The sequence below is a fragment of the Pogona vitticeps genome, chromosome 4 (assembly GCF_051106095.1).
Source record: "Pogona vitticeps strain Pit_001003342236 chromosome 4, PviZW2.1, whole genome shotgun sequence".
NCBI classification, from domain to species: Eukaryota; Metazoa; Chordata; class Lepidosauria; order Squamata; family Agamidae; genus Pogona; species Pogona vitticeps.
In genome coordinates this window covers 172,362,501-172,384,547 of record NC_135786.1, presented here as the reverse complement: position 1 = coordinate 172,384,547, position 22,047 = coordinate 172,362,501, and the positions used below count along the sequence as shown (strand labels likewise).

Genomic DNA, 22,047 nt, shown 5'->3' with positions numbered 1-22,047 from the left:
TTTGTACGTGTTAATGGCTCCCCACATATATATATATATCTATTGGGCAGAATGATTGGCTGTGTCTCTCTTTGTGTAAACACTGTTTTTCCCCACACCAGTACATTAGTCTCCATCACTTTCTTCATATAAGGCTCAAATAGGCTCTGCCTATCTCAGAAGTTAGAATATTATTTAAGAAGTACTTGTGGAATTACTCATTACTTTAGGACAGGTCGATTATTACTACTGTTATCCTTCCTCAGGGTACAAAAGCAGTTCAGTCCATTCTGTGTCATCAGCAGTTGTGTTGCCAGTTGTTAGATCACCTTCTGATGCCACCTAGAGTTAGTGGCTGATTCTGGTACTGCAACTTGAAAATATTTTTAAATATACAAAAGAGAAAGCAAAATGTACTTCCCTTGCCACTCAGAGCAGATGCGGCAATAAAACCCAGGAAATTCCTATCAAATGTCTCTAAACTACCTTAAAATGCAGAAATAGTTTTTGAAACCAGAAAATATTCCAACAATTTATTTATTTTATTTTATTCATTTTGTATCCAACTTCCATTATTGTCACAGCACTACTTTGGGTGGGTTACAACACATATAATAGAAAACAAAAACAAAAATAGAAACGTTAAAGCCAGCAACAATAACCCTAAAAAAACCAGATGGCACCGACTGGACCTTGCCAGCACTCAGACTCATCATGTTCATATATCTATATATTTAGTTGTTATAGTTATCATTTCCACTATAAAGACCATTCTGTAGTGATTATCACCATTATTATGTGCCACCAAGTCAATTCTGACTTTTGGCAGGGTTCACCAGGTAGAGAATACTCAAAATTGGTTTACCATTCCCTTCTTCTGGGGGTACGCAGGAACTGTGCATCTTCGCCTAAGGCCATAAGTATAGCTGAATAAATTCTAGGGTGATGTGCAAAATTGTAAGATGTAGCATTGCCCTTCACATTAGATAGATAGACAAAACTTTATTACGGTCAAAGACCAGCCACAAATAAAACATCGAAATATATAAATATATAAATATACAGAGGTGTACGAAAATATTGGGATCAAATGCAAATACTCAGTTCTGAGGTGAACAACAACAGCATCAAAACATCTCCCCTAAAGCAATTCCAGAATTTCTGGCAAACCATGCTCTAACTACAGAGGCTCGTCCACTTTTAGGTTCCTTTTTCTAATGCCCATTGCAGCAGCAAGAAATTTGGCAGCACTATGTGTAAGAATGGGATTGGAGTCAGACAGCAGCACAGGCATACATTGTTGCTCTGTACAACCGGGAAATCGGCCAATCAGAGGGGAGACAAGTTCTTCACGTATATCCTTGTAAAATGTGCACCGCAACAGGACGTGTTCAATTGTTTGTGTGTGCTCCATTCCACATGGGCAAAGGTGCTCTGCCCAGGGGATCTTTTTCTATCATTCCTCCTGCACTGCTGAAGGTAGTGCGTTTAGCTGGGCCAGAGTAAATGCCCTTCTATGCCTGGGCTGCTCCAACTGGGCAAAATAAGGTGCTGCTGTAACCTTGTATAAGCTGTCCTCCCTAAGGTAGAATTCTGGGGCACAGCTTAAATCATTTTGTCTCTCAATGTCCTCAAAATGCCGCTTGATTATTTTCTTTGCCTGTTCCATTCCCATGGTTAACAGAGTCAACCTAGAGAGACCCAAAGAGGCTATTTTTTGTTCAATTAACTGAACCCATTTTGACTTAAAGTTGTCTTGCAGGATCAATGGTGCAAGACCAATACGGAGATAAGACAGTCTGAGCCAGTACATGAGAATTGCAATCCATATCCTGGCTTCGATTTTAATTTGACCAGTTTCCAATCTTAGTTTTACATTGGCGACATCTCTGGAGATGCCTAATGTTGCCCTCGGGAATTTTGATTGTACACGTTCTAGGGTTGCAATATTTGGGAAGGGGCCCAAGTGGGGGTCATACAGTAGCTGGGCTACTGCTTTTGCATGGAACAATTTAATGGGTGAGGGAATGTAATGCCCCCCTTTGTTCTCATAAATTGTAATATTGCAGCAGAACGTCTCTGGGAATTTAATGCCACATAATCACCGTGTGCTTTCCTAGAGCCGTTAGATTGGAAAACGACACCTAAATATTTAAATTGGTGGATCTGATCAATTCTATGCTGATTTATCATCCATGTTCGCATTATTGGCCTTTTGGCAAAAGACATGATTTTTGTTTTTTGAAAATTAATTATTCGGTCTTCCTGCTCACAATATAAAGGCAACCTTTGCAAAGCTCTTCTAAGCCCAGTTGGGGTCCTAGAGATGATAGCTGACTCATCGGCATACAGTAATGTTGTTATATGCCTCCCTGCGATTTGAGGGGGATGAAAGTCGATATTTTTTAACTGGTCCACCATAGAATCAATGTAAAAGTTAAACAAAAGTGGAGCCAGAAGGCAGCCTTGTTTGACTCCTTTTTGGATTTGAATGGCATTAGTAAGATGGCCGTGAGCACTACATCTTACCTGAAGTGAGGTATTTATATAGAGAGCCTGATAAGTTGAAGCAGACACCTATCAATATTAGAAGCCTCTAGTTGTTTTTTTCATAATTTGACCCTTGATATTGAGTCAAAAGCTGTCTTGAGATCTATGAAAGCTACATGGAGTGAGGTTGCTTTATCAGAGGTATATTTTTTGAGAAGGAGGAGCTGATCTGCGAGCTGAAACACTTCGTTACTGGTAAGGCAAAAACGACCCAACAATGGCAATATCCAAATTCGAAGCCATGGTTTGACAAGGAATGTGTACTAGCTAAAAAAGTCTTACAGAGCACCTACCAAGCCTATAAATTAAGTTCGGATCTGAAATTAGTCCAAACCCTTCTGAAAGAGAAAAAAATCTATAAAAAGCTACTAGTGCAAAAGAAAAAACAGGCACAGAAAGAAAATTGGGAAAAATTGATTCAAGCAGCAAAAATCTAAGGACTTGACTCTGTTCTGGTGGCTGACAAAGATCTCTCCAACCTCTGGGCCTACACTTCCAGATTGTTATATCCACCCAGAGACATGGGAGAAGCACTTTTGAGACTTATATAAAGATCCAGATACAGCCCAGTTGAGATGGAATAGCACACTTGAAGATGTTCCACTATGGTCACCAGTGTCAACTTCTGAAATACACAATTTAATAGCCCAGATGAAAATGGGAAAAGCTCCCCGAGAAGATCTGATTCCTCCAGAGGCAGTCAGAAATAATCTAGAATTTTGGGCTCCGGTTCTAGCATCGCTATTCAAGTGTATCGATGCTACTGCCCGAACTCCAGAAAACTGGGGATTTGCTATCATAGTCCCCATTATTAAGAAGTGAAGGAGAGATGACCCTGCAAATTACAGGCTTATTAGTCTCCTTAGCACAATATGTACATTATATACCAGGCACTTATATTGGAAATTCAAAGATTGGCTGGAGCAGGATAAGATACTTGCAGAAGAGCAGACAGGCTTCAGGGAAGGTTGATCTACCATTGACCAATGCTTGGTATTACAACATCTTATCTTCACATTAGATTTGTTTTTTTTTCTGCTATTTAAGGTAAAGTCTACTTTTATCACAGAAAAAAAAATCATTGTTTCCTTATTTTAAAAACATTTTTACAAAGTTCTTGTACTGATATTATTCTTGTTCTTATTCTTCTTATTATTATTGATATTTAAGGATGCTCATTGTGCAGTGGATAGAGTAATGGACTCAGACTCAGAAGGCCTAGGATCGAATCCCCACTTAGCCATGGAAAGTTACTGGGGGAGTGGAACTGATAAAACCACTCCTTATTTATTTCACTTTCACATTGAAAGCCCTCTTAGGGTTGCTGTAACTTAGTTTCATCTTGAAAGCACAGAACATTTGTTTGTTTGTTTAAAAAGGGGTCAGAGAATGATAAAGAAGAGATGGAGGGGCAGGGGGCATTTTGAAAAATCAAAAAGGGGATATAATACAGAAAAGTTGGGCCGCCACTTGTTCTGGAGAAGGGTCTGGGCTCATTGTTCAGAGTGCTGCCTATAATTTTGTAATACTGCTTCTAATTAGCTGAGGAAATCTCACAAACCCTGGCTAGTCATACTGTGATACAGGGGAAGCATTTCTATAGCTCAGCCTCATCTTTTGACCCCCTCATGGCCAAGGGGCTCTAATCTGCCCTACATCTTCAGGCTCTCTTGCAGTGTAATCTCATGCTTGCTCTCATTTTCATAGTAAAACACAGGAGTTAAAAGGCAGTGAGAGGAAATATGTATTTGCCAGGTGGCATGGCAATATTAGACACAAGACTCTTTGGGGAAGGTTTTGCATAAGAGCGAGCCAATGGTGAAGATACGTTTTCTCTTGCGGTTAAAAAAAGGTATGGAATACTCTCTCTTTTTCACAGAATCTTCTTGCAGCAAAAGGTTTGGGAACAGAAGGCCCATGAAAAAGCACAGAAAGGTAGTCTCTGCCGATATGTCTCTCCTTGCCCAGAAATGTTGGTGTAACTACAGAATTTCTACGTTAAAAAGACACGTGTTTGTCAATTAACTTGACTTCTCTGATCTGAGGCACCTGAATCTCTTTTTTACGTATATGCTTATATTTCAGCTTATGGACTGAAATGGAGCATTAAATAGCATGAAGACAGCCATAAACCCCATAACTACTAGAACTGCAGTACCATGATCACCTTCTTCATCTTTAATATATTATATATTTTTTGTGCTTGGTGATGCTGAAAATAACTCAAGAGTCCAGGATTTTCTCAAACTGATGCCTTTGCCCTCAAAGCTTCAGCTCATTTATGTCATTACCAGTTTTGGAGAGTGGAGTAGTTTCTATTTGACATTTGCTATCCTGTTGTTCTGAAGAAAAAGTACTTGGGGAGGACCACTGCCCTCATATTTTTCACATTATGCAAATTCAGTGGTAAATTTGCTAGAAGGGGTAATTTTTCTGTCATTTATATATTGATATCCTACCTTATCTTTTATGAAGATGTGCTGAATGATGCTACAGTTTAGAACAAGCATACAATTAGCAGAGTCATAAAAGTTAAACTCTAATCTAAAAGAAACTTCCTCAGTTAAAACAGGATTTTAAAATGTAAGAACTAACCACCCCATAAGCAAGCCTGTTGGAGTAAAATATTGTTTTCAGATGTCTGAATCAATCTTTTCTCTCAGGGCAGTGACTTCCAGAACCTCAGACCTGAAACAGAAGGGGGTAGACCCTTAAACATCCTGTTGAAGTTTGCCTTATTAGAGAGGTCATGTGGCACTTGCTTCTTCATTTGCATTAACTTATTTATTTGCATTAATTGACCATTAATGAAGTAATTTATATTACACTTATGAGACTTCTATGTTTAACTATCCAAAGACTTACATACTAAAATATCTCCTTCCTAAAGAAAGGGAAGAAGACACACACAGAGAGAGAGATGGTAAGGATATCTCTTCCTTTTGATCATGCAAGTCTAATAATTCTCTTACATCTTGAGCAACACATATTGATGTCACAGACACAGCAGTGGAAGCATCTTGAGAGACAGTTCTTCCTTTTTTGAATGATAGATATAGGAATATGCAGGAGGAGCAGAGCTGATTGATAGATAGTGCGCAACTCATCCATAATGATCTGTCTGATATAGACAGTAAATTATTCTGAAGATTGATGCAGGTCATTGAACAGCACATCAACAAACCTGTTGTCCATCATTTTCCTGAAATGGCATCTGGGACACTGACAGATACTCCACATGAGTCTATACAGTGCATGAAAGGTACAGGAAGGTTCCCTTAGTGGTGCTACATTCCAGATGTCGCCTTTTGCCATGTTATTCCCTCTTTCCTGTGACCCCAGCATCTTTCCACAAGTCATAATTATAAAACAATGCATAACATTTGTGCAATACCCTTTTATTGGAGTTTCTTCCCCTCCCCCCATTTTTCATACATTATATAAAGTTCTTGTTGAAAATAAAATTCAATACAGTACTGGCCATGTTTGATTTTTTTAATTGTTGCTGTACCTACGTTCTAGATATATCTGTTGTTGCTAAATACTGTCAGATTGCCTCTGATTTATGTGATCCCATAAATGAATGATCTACAAAATGTCCTGTGCTCAATAGTCCTGTTTAGCTCTTGTAAAATCAGGCCTGTGAATTCCTTAATATAATCAATCTGTCTCTTATTTGGTCATCCTCTTTTCTTGCTGCCTTCAACTTTTCCTAGAATTATTGACTTTTCCAGAAAATCTCGCCTATTTGCAATTGGCCCCAATTGGTATGATAGTCTCAGTTTAATAATTTTTACCTCAAGAAATAGCTCAGGCTTGATCTGCTCTAGGACCTAATTCTTCGTCTTTTTGATGGTCCAAGGTACCCACAAGGCTCTCCTCCAGTACTATATTTAAAAATAATAATAATATTTTTCCCCTGACAGCAACATTCCCTCTAATTCTCGGCCCTGCTGCGTGAGCTTTGTCATCTTCTCTCCTGTAAATGGATGTAAGATTAAACTCCATGGCCATGCACAAAATATCCCAGATTAGGTACTTTGTTCAGAACATATTAGAATTTTACATTCACACCTCCCTGTCTCCCTTCCCCAGTACATGCTAAAATTCAAACAGTCATTCATTTGCTGACTTCACAGGTTTCCTCTCATTTATACTTGTCACAGAAAAGTAGCCATGTGATCTGTTTGCCTGTGTTACCTGTTCAGACTCCATCTGTTGACAGTCTGCTAAATACATACGTTTCAGAGCACATTTCCATACACTCATTAAATAGTCTTCAGTTTCAAAGGCCCTCAGGAGTGCTAAACACTGGATTTGGACTTGATTCTCAACTTCGGTTCTTCAGAGGTTTACAGATTAGTTTATCCCATAGGTTCCTATTTTTCCTTCTGAGTGAAGTGTAAGGAGTGTTTACAGTAAAAGAATGCCCCTTCTCTGTGTTGTTTCCATTACTGTATATGATGGTGTAGTTGAGATGACATAGAAGAGGGCTGGTAACTATCCTCCTTTATTCCAGATTCCTCACAATATTGCTTCTGATTTCTCTTTTCAAAACCCTATACATGTCTGGTCTCTTCCTTGAATCATATATGATGACTGTCCAGTACTAATACTAAGCACTTTCAGTAGCATTTTTAAGCATGCACCCATTTCTAACATGAGATGCTTTTCAAAGTCAGGTTTCTTAAATGCTGCTTATCCAAAGCAGCAAAGTTGCTCCAGTGCCAGTTGACAGTGACAGATCCAGTTTGAACAAAAATGATGAGAAGTTTCAGTCAAGGCTTCTTTTCTTCTTGCTGTTTGTATTTCATTTCTTTCTCTTTTTTAAAAAATAAAGATATCTCACCTGTCATTAGCTCAGTTGTAAAGGAAGGTTTGTGCTCAGCTGTCGGCTTTTTGAAAAGTATTATTTGAAGTACTCCAGATCAAATGGATTCCCATATTTCTTAACTGAGTTATGCATTTGACACGGTGCTGTGAAATACATAAATAAGCTCAGATTTATTGCTGTTTTGAGTATGTAGTACCTGTGTATTTATACTTAATTTTCTTTTTCTTTTTGCAAATTAACTAGGAGGAAGGTGGCTTCTGATTTGCAAACATAAGAGTGCTGTTAATTGCAAATATATTGGAGAAGCTCACAACAAGATGGTTTTGCTTTCTGCCCAAAAGCAATGGCAGTAAACTTGGAGTGCCTTCCACTCTTATTAGGAATGAAGAGTTTGTGTCGTTACGATAATTTGCCTTATGTACAATAATTCTAGTGACAATTGCATAATCACCATGATGATACTGCAATAGATTATTCTGAATTCTAGATGCTATGTTGTCCATATGTATTAGTCAAATATGGAAAAAAATAAGAATCAATGGTATTCTAATGTATTGCTTTTTATAAATATAATGAAGTCATGATCATTTTAAAGATGCAAAGTTATATCCTTACACCCTGAAGGCTACACAAAATAGAGATTTACTGCAATAATGTGAATATGCCCAGAGTAGATCAGACATGGAGATTAGACATTACCATATATGTAACAGGGAAGTACTGTTTCTTGGCTTTTGTGACTCATATATGCCATAATGCCATAGAATTTTACAGACCCTGCACTGTCCATTAATAGAAGCATGTCTAAATGAATTCAGCATTTAATGTTAAAAATCTTATAATATGCCAGCTTGATTTGTAGCCCGTCATATCATGGAATGCTAATTAAAATCATATTTTTGCATATGTCATGCCTTTCATGTACATATGCAAATAGATTTCCAGTGCCTTTCAGCTATTAGTAATTAACTTTATGAAGGACAGCTGTAATACATAATTAACAAAAATGTTTGCAAGCCCTTTTCACACTGAAAGTAAGAGCAATAATTCCGTTTCCCCTGCTTTTAGTTGTGTGTGTATTGCTGGTTATGAAAAAATGCCATTTTAGTTTGAATCTTCTGTCTGGTATCTATAGTATGACAACAGGCACCTGACATGATGAAATTGATGTAATTATTAATTGGATGTATATTTATCAATATCTATGAAATATATGTGTCAGTGCAATTAATTCAGAGGCTTTGTGCTTAATAGCTACAATGTTGTGCCAACATGTTGTAGCCACTTACAGCAGCCTAAATAGGTTTTTCAAGGTATGTAAGATGTTTAAGTAGTGGTTTTAGCATTGCTACACTCAGCGAGTTTGCACGGTTGAATTCTACTGGTTAGTTGTTCTGATATAAGTACGTTACACATAGGTGTAATGGCATAAATCATAGTGGCAACTTGCTACTAGTTAACAAGTTGTTGGTAAATCTTTTCCAACCTGCTATGTTCCCTTCTATGCCTTACCCCTCCCTATTGTCAAGGAAGCTGACATTCCTCGATTGAGTGAGAGGAAGGCGTGCATAGACATTCTATTACGTCTTGATATAACATGTGCATATAAAGCAAGGAAAAAGGTTAAAAACGGGATTCTTCTTTGTTTTATCACAGGAATGGGAATGACACAGCCTCTGGATGTTTTGGAGTTACATCTGTATTTATCATAATCAGTGCAATCCATGATGAGAGACTATAGGAATTACAGTTCAGCTTCATTTTAAGAACCACCTATGGTTCTCTCTTGTTCTAGGATGTTCTCAACATATGTAGACATTATGCTGACGTGAAGCAGTATTATGATGTTTTTTTTTGTTTTTTACACAGCAGGAGCCTGAGAGACACCCAAATCTCATCTTCAGCTTTCTCTCCTTTTCTTTGTTTCAGTGACTGAAATTCGGTTGTGAAAAGACCTTCCCAGGATGAAAAGTATCCTAATGGAGTCTTGAAACCTTATGGGGCAAATAAGAAACTTAATTCCCCCAAAACATTTGTGACTAATGACACCATCAGCCTTACACCACATAACTTTATGCAACTAAATTTCGGTCTCTATGTTTTACAAAAATAAAAATCAGTGCTTATACTCTGATGCACTCAGCTGCTAGTTTCCCCCCAAAATGTTTTAAATATTGATTGATTTAATATTGTAAACTATCTTAGATCTTCTTGAGGATAAAGGAGATGAATGAATGAATGAATGAATGAATGAATGAATGAATGAATGAATGAATGAATGAATGAATGAATGTCTTTGGATCAAGGTTGCTGGTTCCACATCATAAAGGCCCAATCATATAACAGTTTTGTTCTTTCAGATAGTGCATCTGTTTTTTTTTATTTCTATTGAGCTATTAAATTAACCAAATATTAATTCTTTTTTTCAGGGTGGCATTTGTAATGAAGAAGCACTTAAATACTCACTTACTGGGGAAACACGGAGTTGGTACACCGAAAGAAAGGTAAAATTAAATATAACCTGAGCTTATAATATTAAGTTTTAACATTAATTAGTAAAACATGTAACTTGCTTCTATTAATGTTGAAAAATGGAAACATTTAACTCATTAATATTATTAATGTGTTAACTGAAATGTTAGTTAGCCCTTGACTCTCTGCAGAAAGGACATGCAGTTTCACTTTCCTTGTTCCCAAAGGAAAGGGGCCTATATCTTCCTTCCAAAACTAATTTCATAGTGATTAACCGAAACCTATAAATGCATTTGGAGTATGATAGAGTCCTTTAAATACATTTGGACAAAACATATCTGGAAACCTTCATAGTAATATGCTATTTCTCAGAGCCTCTGGGAGTTATAGTTAAAGATCATTAAGAGTCCTCAGACTGAAAACCATTGCTCTGTAAGGAACACATCTGCTGGTCCTGCTCCCAGTTATACATCTCTAATGTAACTTTGCCCATTCACCCCAGAAATAGACAAAACACAGGCGATGGGTTTAACTAGGACTTCACTTTTTAAACTCATTAAACTTTTAACATCCCCCAATTCTGCCGGGAGGGGCAACTGTTGTGTGGATCCCTGAGGCAGGTGCCAGAGATACCTGGTTACCCTGACTGCCCCATCTGGGGAGTTCCAAGCCACAACTTTATGTGGTCATGTCAACAGACAGGTTCTAACACTCAGATGACTCTCACCAACTCTCAGATGACAGCTAACACTCAGATGAATCTCACCAACAACGACTACCAAAGTCTTGTGACTTTAGACATCACACCATGCCGATAACAGAATCTCAGGATCGTCAACGCCAAGATGTTGGTAGCGATATACATCAGATATGACCTTTGGAGCTCACTGCTGATCCATTCACCATCTGTGCTACGCGCTAGTGTGATCTGTTTAACTGCAACACCACCCCTGACCAGCCCATCATTGCCCCATAGGGCTCACAGTACAGGATAGATGGAAATTACCTGCACATACTTTTTCAATGTGCCAACCAGGTCCAAAATTCCTATCCAACACCTAGCTATTCTCACATTGAACCCTGTGGGCAGAGGCCTGAGCAAGGGCAGGGTTGCCTTATATATCCCCCCCCCCTTTTTTTGCACTGTTCAGTCGACCCCAGGCAGCCAATAGGTTCTCCAGGCTTCTTGTCTCCCCATCCAGAGAAGGCAGGCGAATCTACCCTGCCTGTGCAGTCATTAAGTGTGCACCCAGAGTGAGGCACTGTAGGTAGATTCAACTAAAGGTATAGGCCAAGACAAAACTAACCTCAAAGATCTTGCTATCCCATCCAAGGTGACAGTTGAGATCATACCAACCAATTGCTGTAGCACTTGCGTCAGCTCAGAAACAGTGTCCACAACTGAAAAGGAAAGTTTGCTTTTATGGATAATGTTTGAAAAATAATATTAGTTGAAGGAAAACCACAGCCTAGCATCTCTTGTGGAAGAGGAGCCTGGGATGATTTTCATGACCCTTCCTTTAAGGCCCTCTCTAGACTGGAGAAGAAAGCCCATCCTATTGCTGAAGGCTGCCTACACCCATGGCTGGCTGCAAATTTGGTGGTTTGGATGAAACAAAGACATAATCAAAGGATTAAAGAACATGAATAAACCCATCTCTATTGGTGCAAATAGGATCTACTGTATTCTCTTCTTATTGGCCATGTTGTATTGTTAGAAATGTGGATCGTTGTAAAGGTGTTAAACTCAGTACAAGTCCCATAAACGTAACTGCTAGATGGTCACTTGGAACAACAGCAGTTATGGAGAAACTGTTATGTTGATTAATAATGAAATTGGGCTGGAATCCTAACCAAACGTAAACTAATAAACCATACTGAAGTGCATCTAAAGTTTAAGGAGAGGCCTACTGGGCTTCTGCTGTTTCTAGGGGGGGGGGAGAGAGAGAGAGAGAGAGAGAGAGAGACTCTGATGACCTTGCCCAAAAGAACCTCAGCCAATGATGAGATATATATATGTGGAGTGGGAGGATCTTATAAGTCAGAAGAATCAGCTACTAAATCCTGCTAGGTCTAAAGGTAAAATGTTTTAGATGGCTTGGCGGGTCTAGAAAAAGAAAAAGATTCTGCAGTACTTTCTTCTGGTGTTTTATTTCTTTCCCCTAGAAATACGTCTTGCTATTGAGATACAGCCAGTTACTGTATAATTGTCATAAATACTCTATAGAAGTAACTTATGCCACCCTTGTGGTTGCATGCTCCATAAAGTATCACTCTAGAGATATTCAAATACACCATCTGAGCCTAGGAGGTATGATTTTTAATTGTCACCCCAGGTATATATTTTTAAATGACGAGTGTTTTAAATTCTCACTGTATAACATTGGGTTGCAGTTTCCCCCTCCTCTACAGTCCTTGTGGATTTTCATGTTTCTCTTTTCTTTCTCCAATGTTTTTGCAAGGCTTTGTGGATACTTCACAAGAACAAGCCTGTAGAAGAATAGTTCAATGATAATGTCTTAGAGAGTGTTTTTCCCCTGCATTCCAAATACTTGTGGCCTTAGGAGCAAAGGCACAAGATCAGTACTATCATTTGTGGACTTAAGTTTCACCTAGTTTCACAAAGCCATGTTGACAGAGATGACAGGTGTGAATGTTTATTATCTCTTTAAAAAAATATATGAGAACATTTTCAAGAAGTGGAATTTTCTTGGCATTTCCTTTTAATATGCTGCAAAGCTCAATAGTCGTGGCAGAGAAATTTTATTTCTGACTATCAGAAATTTGCCCCGATGAGTTAAATAATATGAGCTAGTACCAAAAAAAGGGTCCTTTTTTCCTTTCATGTGTTCCTTCAGTTTACAGTTGGCTTTAAGAAATATTTAATCATGATATTGAAGTATCAAATCCGATATAACAATTATAAAATTAAAAAAAATGTGCATGCCCACATATATGCACACTTAGCACACCATAGATAGAGCTGATTATGTTTCAGCTTCATGTTTCGTCAAGTAGTTCTCTGGGTAATTTTAGAGAAAACTTTCACCTTAAAAGATAGTTGCAAAATTTGCTAACATCCAGAATTTAAATGAGTGTATACTGAAAAATGCGAAGGATACCAACCACAGCAGTGTACACTTTTTACTGGCCAACATCCTATTCGATATTCATGTGTGCCCAAGGGGAATTATGGGAATTGCTGTAGCTACTTAAAACTAATTGACAAGACGCATGTGCCAGGTGCTGATCAGTCAGTCATGTGACTGACATAACACTGGCATCTGTTCAGTTAGGTGCCTCTTGTGTAATTCCTCTTGTGCATGCATAAATGTCAGGTAGGATTCTGTCTATTTTTAGTGTTACATTGATTGCCCTCAAAATGAGACTGGATGTAGATAAGTTCCCTTCCTCATTTAGTCGTTCATATACAGTGGTGCCTCGCTTTATGATCGCTCCGTTTAATGACGAAACCGCATTACGACAAACTTTTTGCGATCACTTTTGCGATCGCTTTATGATGTTTCCTATGGGGGAATTTCGCTTTGCGATGATCGGTTCCCTGCTTTGGGAACCGATTCTTCACAAAACGATGATTTTCGGACAGCTGATCGGCGGTTTCAAAATGGCCACCGGGTAAACAAAATGGCCCCCCGCTGTTTTCTGGGACGGATTCCTTGCTGCATAGGCAGCGAAAATGGCTGCCCTATGGAGTTTCCAGCCCATCAGAACGCATTAAACGGGTTTTAATGCGTTTCTATGGGCTTTTTAGTTTTGCTTTACAATGTTTTCATTCTACAGCGATTTTGCTGGAACGAATTAACATAATGTGCGGCACCACTATATCCAAATGCTCTGGGTTTGATAACTTTTTTCAAGGACTTTACCCATGCATATGAATCATTACACTAGTCCTATAGGACAAGCCAGTGGAGTTGAGAGGCTTAGACAGAAAGTAATTTACCTAGAATCAGCTAGTAAATTTATGGCTGAGAAAAGATCCACATAATGATTTAATAAGTAAATATTTTAAGATAAATAAAAAAGCCCAAAATTATTTTAAAGCTATCATACAGAAAACCAACATACAGGGACCGAAGGCCTCACAAATTGCAATAGCATCAAATAGAGAGCCAATGTAGTGAAGTTGATAGAGTGTCAGAATAGGCCTGAAGAAACGGGTTCAGATTCTCATTTGGCCATGTAAACTCATGGGGGTGTCAATGGTAAGACACTCCTTGAGCTTACCTTGTGCCTCAAAAATCCTAATATGGGTCACCACAATCCAGAAGTGAATTGATGACACATAACACAGAGATCAAATACATAACCGAATCAAGTTATGAAGTAACCAAGCAAATTGGGGAAGGAAATTTGAAAACTCAGATAGGGTGGGGAAACCCCCAAATTCTTATCTCTATCTTTAAAAAAAATTAAAAGGATGTGTTCATATGTGCCCACATGCACGCACAAACGTACATGGAAACTTTCTAGCTAAAGTAGGTTGCATTATCAAATATACATTATTATATTATAGCAAATACTAATAGAAGTTAGCTAAATAGGCTGTGACAATTAAATTAATAATGCATTTTATTTGCAGTGTTTAGCCTTTGTGGTTTGACTGATATATGCAAAGATGGTAATTTATTAAAAGTAAATTCATGTAATTGTACTCCAGAGTTTGATGGACCAAAAAATGTTGTCACCCTGACTGTAATAAAAAAATGGAATATTGAAATAAGGTTAGAAGGCTATATTGATTAATATATATATACCAAACAAGTTTTTGCTGTAAGTAGCTTCTCTGATGAAATACAGAGATTGAATGGGCAAATGTATCACAGTGAATGAGTAAACACTTTACAAAGAACATGCTGTCCAGAACTTAATTCTAAGTTTTGTTCATAAAAGATAATGTGTATCCCAGTCATATTTGTGACTTCCGATTTATTGCAGATCAAGTAAGTACTATGTAAAATATTTATATATCCAACACCACCAAAGTTATTGGCTGAAAACAAAGTTTCAACATATTGGTGTAATTAAAATGAAAATATTCATTAAAAAAATCATAAACTGAACTTTGCATTTTCACAAAAAGCACAATGCTTAAAATAGCATTTTGGCTACTATAATAAAAAAACAGATTTTGCCCCCCTTGAGGAAAGAGATCCTCTAAGGTATTTTCCTTCAAATTATTGCAACTGTGATGCTGATTTATTGTCAACTTGGATGTATCTCAAAGCTGGCATATTATATTCTCTGTTCAAGGGCATTTGACGTTTAGTAGCTCACTGTCAATATTATTCCTGAGAATTTTTTATATGTCATTGACTACAACAACAGATACTTTGTGCTGTGTAACTTATAGTATAAAACAGAGTGTTTAGCAGTAGATTAGTTGAGGAATTAGAGCCCTGAATATTTTGTCATAGTATGATCTCAATACACATTTTGCACACAAAAAGTATTTGCCCTTAAATTTAGTAAAATCTAATGGCAGGTTAGCACAAACAGTTGTATGTTCTGCAGTATAACTGCATGGTATGAATTAGCCAGTTTTGCTACTATAATAAAAAACAGATCTGGAGTCATTTTCCCAATTTGACTGCTCTTCTTCAAGAGTCATTTTCTGCAGTCATTTTCCCAATTTGACCGCTCTTCTTCAAGTTCACGTAGCCATGGAACTGGCTGTCATTAACTGCTGTGTATCAGTTTATGTTAGTTTCTGATATGAATATGTTTCTTACTAATAGTGTGAGAACTCAAAATGGATTGGTTTTTCATGTTCTCTTCTACAGCTCTCTTCTAGTCGGTCTTGTAAATACAGTTTTTCACAGAAAGATTTAAATTTAAATTAAAAGAGGTAATTTCCGGGGAAGCATACAGAGAAAATAAAAGAAAATCTAGCATTTCAGATAGGAATATCAGTGCAGGATGTGGAATTATATATGGTCCTGTATAGGTGGCTAAGAATAAATACTCAATGGCAGTATTTAAACTGAGGTTAAAAAATTAGTGAGGATTGTTTTGACTTCTGCAGATTGTTGACTGACTTGTTTCTTGCAGGGAGTGTGCTAGTATACAATAATACCACATTGAGATGTCTGAATGTACATTGTTGACATAGAATTTGTGTACTGTATACTGGCTGATATGTTGATTTTTGCAAACAGTATGCCCAGAGTCTCTGAAGTAGATATGCCATTACAAGTGAGCTACAACAGCTACTACCATGTCTGGTAAATTTACTTGTAGATATCTCATAGCATGTTAATAAAAGGGAAAGAAAAGCTGCCAGTGTATCCACAGAATGCTTCCCTCAGGAAATTAAACAGTGGGCGCACTATGGGATATACATGATATGACTAGTTGTTCTTCTGTGCTTCAAATCATATTGAGCAGATCTGAAAGATTTTATCATGATTTCCATATGGGAAAGCATCTTAGAATAGACCTCTTCAAAGCAAGACTTAGTACCCCAAACATGAAGACACTGTTGTTGTTTTAAATACTTTTCGTTAGTGTGGAGCTGTCAGATGTCTTAAAGAATTCCAGCTCATTAAATTAGAATGTAATCCTGTATGGAGTTTTTTGGAGTAGTCTCTACTGAAAACAACATATGAGCGTATATGTGGAGGATTGTTCTGTTAACATCTTAATTGGCCATTATATTATATTTGATTGTATTATGTCAATATTTTTAAATGGTTTCTATTTCACATTGCATCTCAATGAGGCGTAGTGTCAAAATAGTCTCTAAATAAACAAACAAACAAATAAAGCCTATACAATAGTGAGAATCTTTTTAGTTATGCTCACTGATATATTTTTATAGGTGTAACTTTACGCAATGCGTTGCCACAGGTTAAGAAGTCAGTGTACTTCCTGTTCTAACACTAGTTGCATGACTTTCCGTGCAACATCGAATATCTTAATATACTTTTTTTGCAGGGCAATTCAACCCTGAAAATTATGACAGTAGAGTTACAGCAGCATAAATGTGCAAGAGGATTCCACCCAGTGATTTAGGTATTTAACTGAGGGGGTCATCCAGAGAGTTATTTGCATCACAAATGTTTCCTCTTTTCTTTTCTGTTACTTAGTGATGGAAACGCACATCATTTAATATAGACCTCACTTTTAATAGCAGTGTGCTTCAGAGTTATCCTGTGGAGAGGAAGAATTATACTCACTGAGTCACTGGAGACAGAAAGCAGCTCTTGGATACTGGAGGGGCTGCTCAGGGCTAAGCTCTGGTGTGAAAGTTGGATTTCAACCACCATCCCTCCAAGAATTTTGATCTTGGGAAGTGCGGTTCCCATTTCCTTTGCTGGCTAGTACATTAGCTCTGATATTTAGGAAGGGCACAGAAGTATCAGCAGGACCAGTTTTAGAACAGGCATTCATTCTTAGCTCTCTCATAGGAAGGAATGCTCTTTTATGAAGATGTCCACCTTCTTGTTAGATAAAGGTAAATGTCTCTTCAAATCTGGGCTCAGCTATGAAGCTCATTGGGTGATGCTGTAAATTCCTGTTTTAATTCTTTCAAAGAACTCAAGGCAGTGAACATAGCTATCCTCCTCATTGTTTCATCCTCACATCTTTGTGAGATAGGTTGGGATGATTGATCCAAGGTTTACCTGTTGAATTTCAGATGCAAATTTAAATCCTGATCCCCTGAATCCTTGCCCAACACTACACCAAACTTTATCCTGAGCATCTTGGATGAAGGGCAGAGTAAATACTTTTTTACTTACCCAAAACTTTCAAATTTGTGAAAGATCACTGGATGTCAGGATGAACTGTCATCTAGTTTCTTTAGCTGGTGAATGTAGTACTGTATAATGTTTATAAGACATCTAAATTTTTAGCCAGTTTACTTCTTAAAGACCAAGTGTCAAGTTGTTTCTGTTGTATTTTATAGAGACTTTCTATGTCAAAACAAACAGAAAACTGTTTTTGATTTTTAGAACTATCTACCCATTAGTTGATGCAGCCGGGGTCATACTACAAGAGGCTTAGTATGTATCATCTTTTCCTTCTAGAAGGATTTAACAGAGAAACAGTCCTAATGAAGTTGTAACCCTTCTTAATACCCTCCTTTTCTCCCCCACCTTACTGTATTACTGTACAGTACATTATGGAAGGAATTTATAGTAAGGTAGTTTGTGTCATTTATGGATTTAGAATGTGTGGTGTCAACGGGTGCTCTTATGACTCTTTGCTTTGATCAGTGTGTATAAAATACAACATATTTATTGAATATCTTGTAACGGAAACTGCACCATAATATTTTGACAGTCTAGAGATGAAATATTTTCCATACATTTTCAGGAAATGTGGAGGAGTACTTTGTAGACTTTAAAGTGGATTGTGGAAGTCTAGAATAAAGTATGTATCACATAAAGTGAACAAGGAGTGCTATAGGTTTAGTTCCTGGTAAAATATGCTAGAGGTATAGCTTTATACTTTGTAATGCAATTATCAGTGTCTTTTTTGCTACACCTCCCATCTCTATTGAATAATTTCAACAATACTGTAAGGATAGGTCTTCTGTCAAGCTTCACCTTGAATTTAGCAATGCTAAGCACAAACAAAGTATTAAAAATGAGATCAGAGTGTAACAGGAATAAACTGACTGCGTATAACTTCAGAAATAACTCTGCAATGATTATTACAAAGATTTTTACCTACAAAGTGATCACAAATATAAAGGTTTTTTTAAGAAGAGAAAGTACATTAATATGCTAATTTTCTCTAGCAGTATTGATGGTGAGGGGAGGAGGGTAAAGAAATGCATTTTAAACTTAGTTTCAGGAAGACAGTGGTGTTCCTAAGGATGCATTAAGGAAAACAAATTCTTTTCATCTTGTTTAATTGTCAGGGATATTTTTGTGCTGCTCTAGAACTGAAGTTCTCTTGACAGTCTAAATCAGAATTGTTAAAAAAATACAATATAAAAAATAAAGATGCAATTATGGTGTAAAATACATCAGAGCAAATGTTAAACAATAAACACAGTCTAAAAAGTCTTAAAAGCCTCAAACTCAAAACTTATTTAAAAGTTCTAGGAGGACCCTAAACCACTGGGAGCATAGAGAATTCTTTACCTGGTTCCAGAAACAATAGAACATAGGTATCTCTTTAGATGATATTACAGAGATGATGCCAGAGGGGTCACTTATGCATTGAGTGGAGTGGAGGCTCACCCCAAATTCCAGGGTGGCTTCGCTATTCTGATAAGTAGACTGATAAGTCTGGGTAGGAGTACACATGTGATAGCTAGGGTAGCCTGGCCACAACCTGTTTGTTTTTATTTCCTCTGTTGTTTAATACATAGGATGTACCTTTTGGAACTGTGCAGATTATTGAGACTGCATGTATCACGGCAGCAGATTCATCCATGTCATTGGATGTCGAAAGCCCTAATGTTCATGCTAGAGGCTTCCAAAACATATACCTGGAAAAGTAAGAAAGGTAGGGTATTACATCAGTGGTGACACTACTGATGACTCAGAACTATCAGCAAAGCAGATTAACTGAGGGATTTTGAAATTACCTGTAAGAACTTCCTTTGTCTCTCTTGCCTTTCTCTTTTTACCTGGGCTTGAGGGAGAGCAGGTCCCAGGACAATGGAGGATGAGAACTAAGTAGATGCTGTGAGTGGAACTAGGGCTATAATGAGCTAGTTGCACAAAGGATTATGATGCTTTTTGGTTGTGCTGGTTATCCAGAATTGTCCACATGTGTTTTCCTTGTTGCATGTATCCTTTATCCTTTTTGTAATTTTTAAGTTTGTGCCCGGAGACCTGTCGGTATGCTTCTTCAATCTTGCAGTAACCTTAATTTGAAAAGTGTTGCAATTCCTTTCCTCCAAGACTGAATAATGTTTTATTTTCTTCTTAGAAAGGGACGTGGTGGCACTGCAGGCTAAACCGCAGAAGCCTGTGCTGCAGGGTCAGAAGACCAGCAGTCATAAGATCGAATCCACGTGACGGAGTGAGCTCCCGTCACTTGTCCCAGCTCCCGCCAACCTAGCAGTTCGAAAGCATGCAAATGCAAGTAGATAAATAGGGACCACCTCGGTGGGAAGGTAACAGCGTTCCGTGTCTAAGTCGCACTGGCCATGTGACCACGGAAGATTGTCTTCGGACAAAACACTGGCTCTATGGCTTGGAACCGGGGATGAGCACTGCCCCCTAGAGTCGAACACGACTGGACAAAAATTGTCAAGGGGAACCTTTACCTTTACCTTCTTCTTAGAAACAAGCCAGCCTCTCCCTCACCTCTCTCCTTGGTTCACATACTAGAGGGTTCCTCAGTCAAAGAAGATGAAAGTATGCTTGGAGTCTTTCTTGGGTTTTCTTTTGTTAATGGTACTTTCCAGATCCAGAGAAGGGAACAGACACTACAACAAGATTCTGCCCATCTGTTGTGTAAGAACGCACATAATTTGTTTGGAAGGAGGGAGAGGTGAGGGCAGATATTAATGCAAGGTGATGTACCAACGAGCTTGTTGCCTTGGCTTTACACAAAGACTGGTTGGAGAATACATTTATGGCACATTTTGATAGAATCAAATCAGGTAATGTGAATGCTTCAGTTAGAAACTACCAAAGGTTGGCAAGTTACTGAAAAATAGCTACACTTTACATTAATTGTTAATGTGCTCTAAAAACTAATTAAATTATAGTTACATTGAAAAGAAGATTTTATGTTCATCTTTAATTGGCATTTATATTTACATTAGTATAATAAAAAACTTATCACTCCAGAAGGAAGGTAAAAATCTAAATTCCCCCCCTCTCCAGCTTTCCCTTGTTCTCTCCTCAAATCTGTGTTTGTTTTCTCCCATGCTGGCAGCATCTCCAGCAGAGAGAGAGATGAAGCATCTTCATTCACATCACAGAGACAATCAGATACCCTTCCTTTCCTCCTCCTTCCTTTGCACTCTTCCAAAGAGCACACAAACCACTTGGTAACATTTGACTACTCCCCTGTTTTCTTGCAGGATTCACTTAATGGCACAAAGGGTTAGTTCTTTATTTTATTTTTTATTTTTATTTTACTTATATGCTGCCTACACTACCCAAAGGTCTCTGGGCGGCTCACAACAATTTAAATGCAATAAAAAGATAAAACAATTAAAATACAATTAAAAATACAGTACTCTAAAAATTGCCATCAGGCCCCACAGTATATATTATTTCAATTAAAAATCTTCTGGAACAGGAAGGTTTTGACCTAGTGCCGAAATGTCATCAACATCGGCGCCAGACAAATCTCAATTGGGATGGTGTTCCATAGTCTGTGGGCGGCTGCTGAAAAGGCCCTTTGTCTACATGCCATCCCTCTTACCTCCTTCAGGGATGGTTCTTTCTAGAGGGCCCCCTAGCTAGATCTTAATTGTCTGGTAGGTTTACATGGTAGGAGGCGGTCCTTCAGGTATCCAGGGCCCAAGTCGTTTAAGGCTTTATATGTCAAAACAAGCACTTTGAATTGGACCGGGGCAGTGACTGGTAGCCAATGTAATTTGAACAGAATCAGCCTGATGTGTTCCCTAGTGGTCCCACCACTCACCAGCCGTGCAGCTTTATTCATATGACTATTTGTATTTTTAATACTTGTTGTTCAGTTCAGTTGTTCCTGTTCTTGTTGGCTTGATAAGAGGTTGTCTCTCCTGGTCCGTACTTTTTCTAATGCTAATCTAATGTGTTACTGAATAAAAGTTCATGTGAAAAATTAAATTTAAATCAAGCAATTTCATGTATAAAATACATTGCTACTTACATTAGCAAATGCCCTAACTAAATTGATAATCTAATTGATTGCAATACATTATTGCTTGTCTGTGGAAACTGAAGAAGTAATTTTCATGTCATTTCAGTAGATCATGGGAAAATGCCAGACTATTATTTCTGGACATTTTATATTTGAGCTATGATTGGATGCTGTATTCAGATATCAAAGCTACAGTGGGTTGCGGAGGTACCTACCGTAAGTTGTCTGTGGGTCAGAATAAGGCACAAATCAGAGAAAATCTTCAGATGTCATGCAGATTATCTCTAATATATTTTTAATTCCCCTCCACAAACACTGAAAATTATTGTATATTGGTATGCAGAAAGATTCTTTGTTGTACTTATTGGTATATAGCAAAATTAAAAACCATAATGAATGAGGGCTGTAGTATATTGAATAGATAA

The 22,047-nt window shown here is 37.7% G+C and overlaps 1 protein-coding gene across 1 annotated transcript in view; it reads left to right on the top strand.

The window, feature by feature from the left end:
* Positions 1–22,047, top strand: part of ZNF407 (zinc finger protein 407) — a 442,451-nt gene that overhangs the window by 152,022 nt on the left and 268,382 nt on the right. Inside the window, exon 4 of the mRNA XM_020801805.3 lies at positions 9,793–9,867. Coding sequence (XP_020657464.3) covers positions 9,793–9,867 — 75 coding nt within the window. The remainder of the gene's footprint in view (positions 1–9,792; positions 9,868–22,047) is intronic.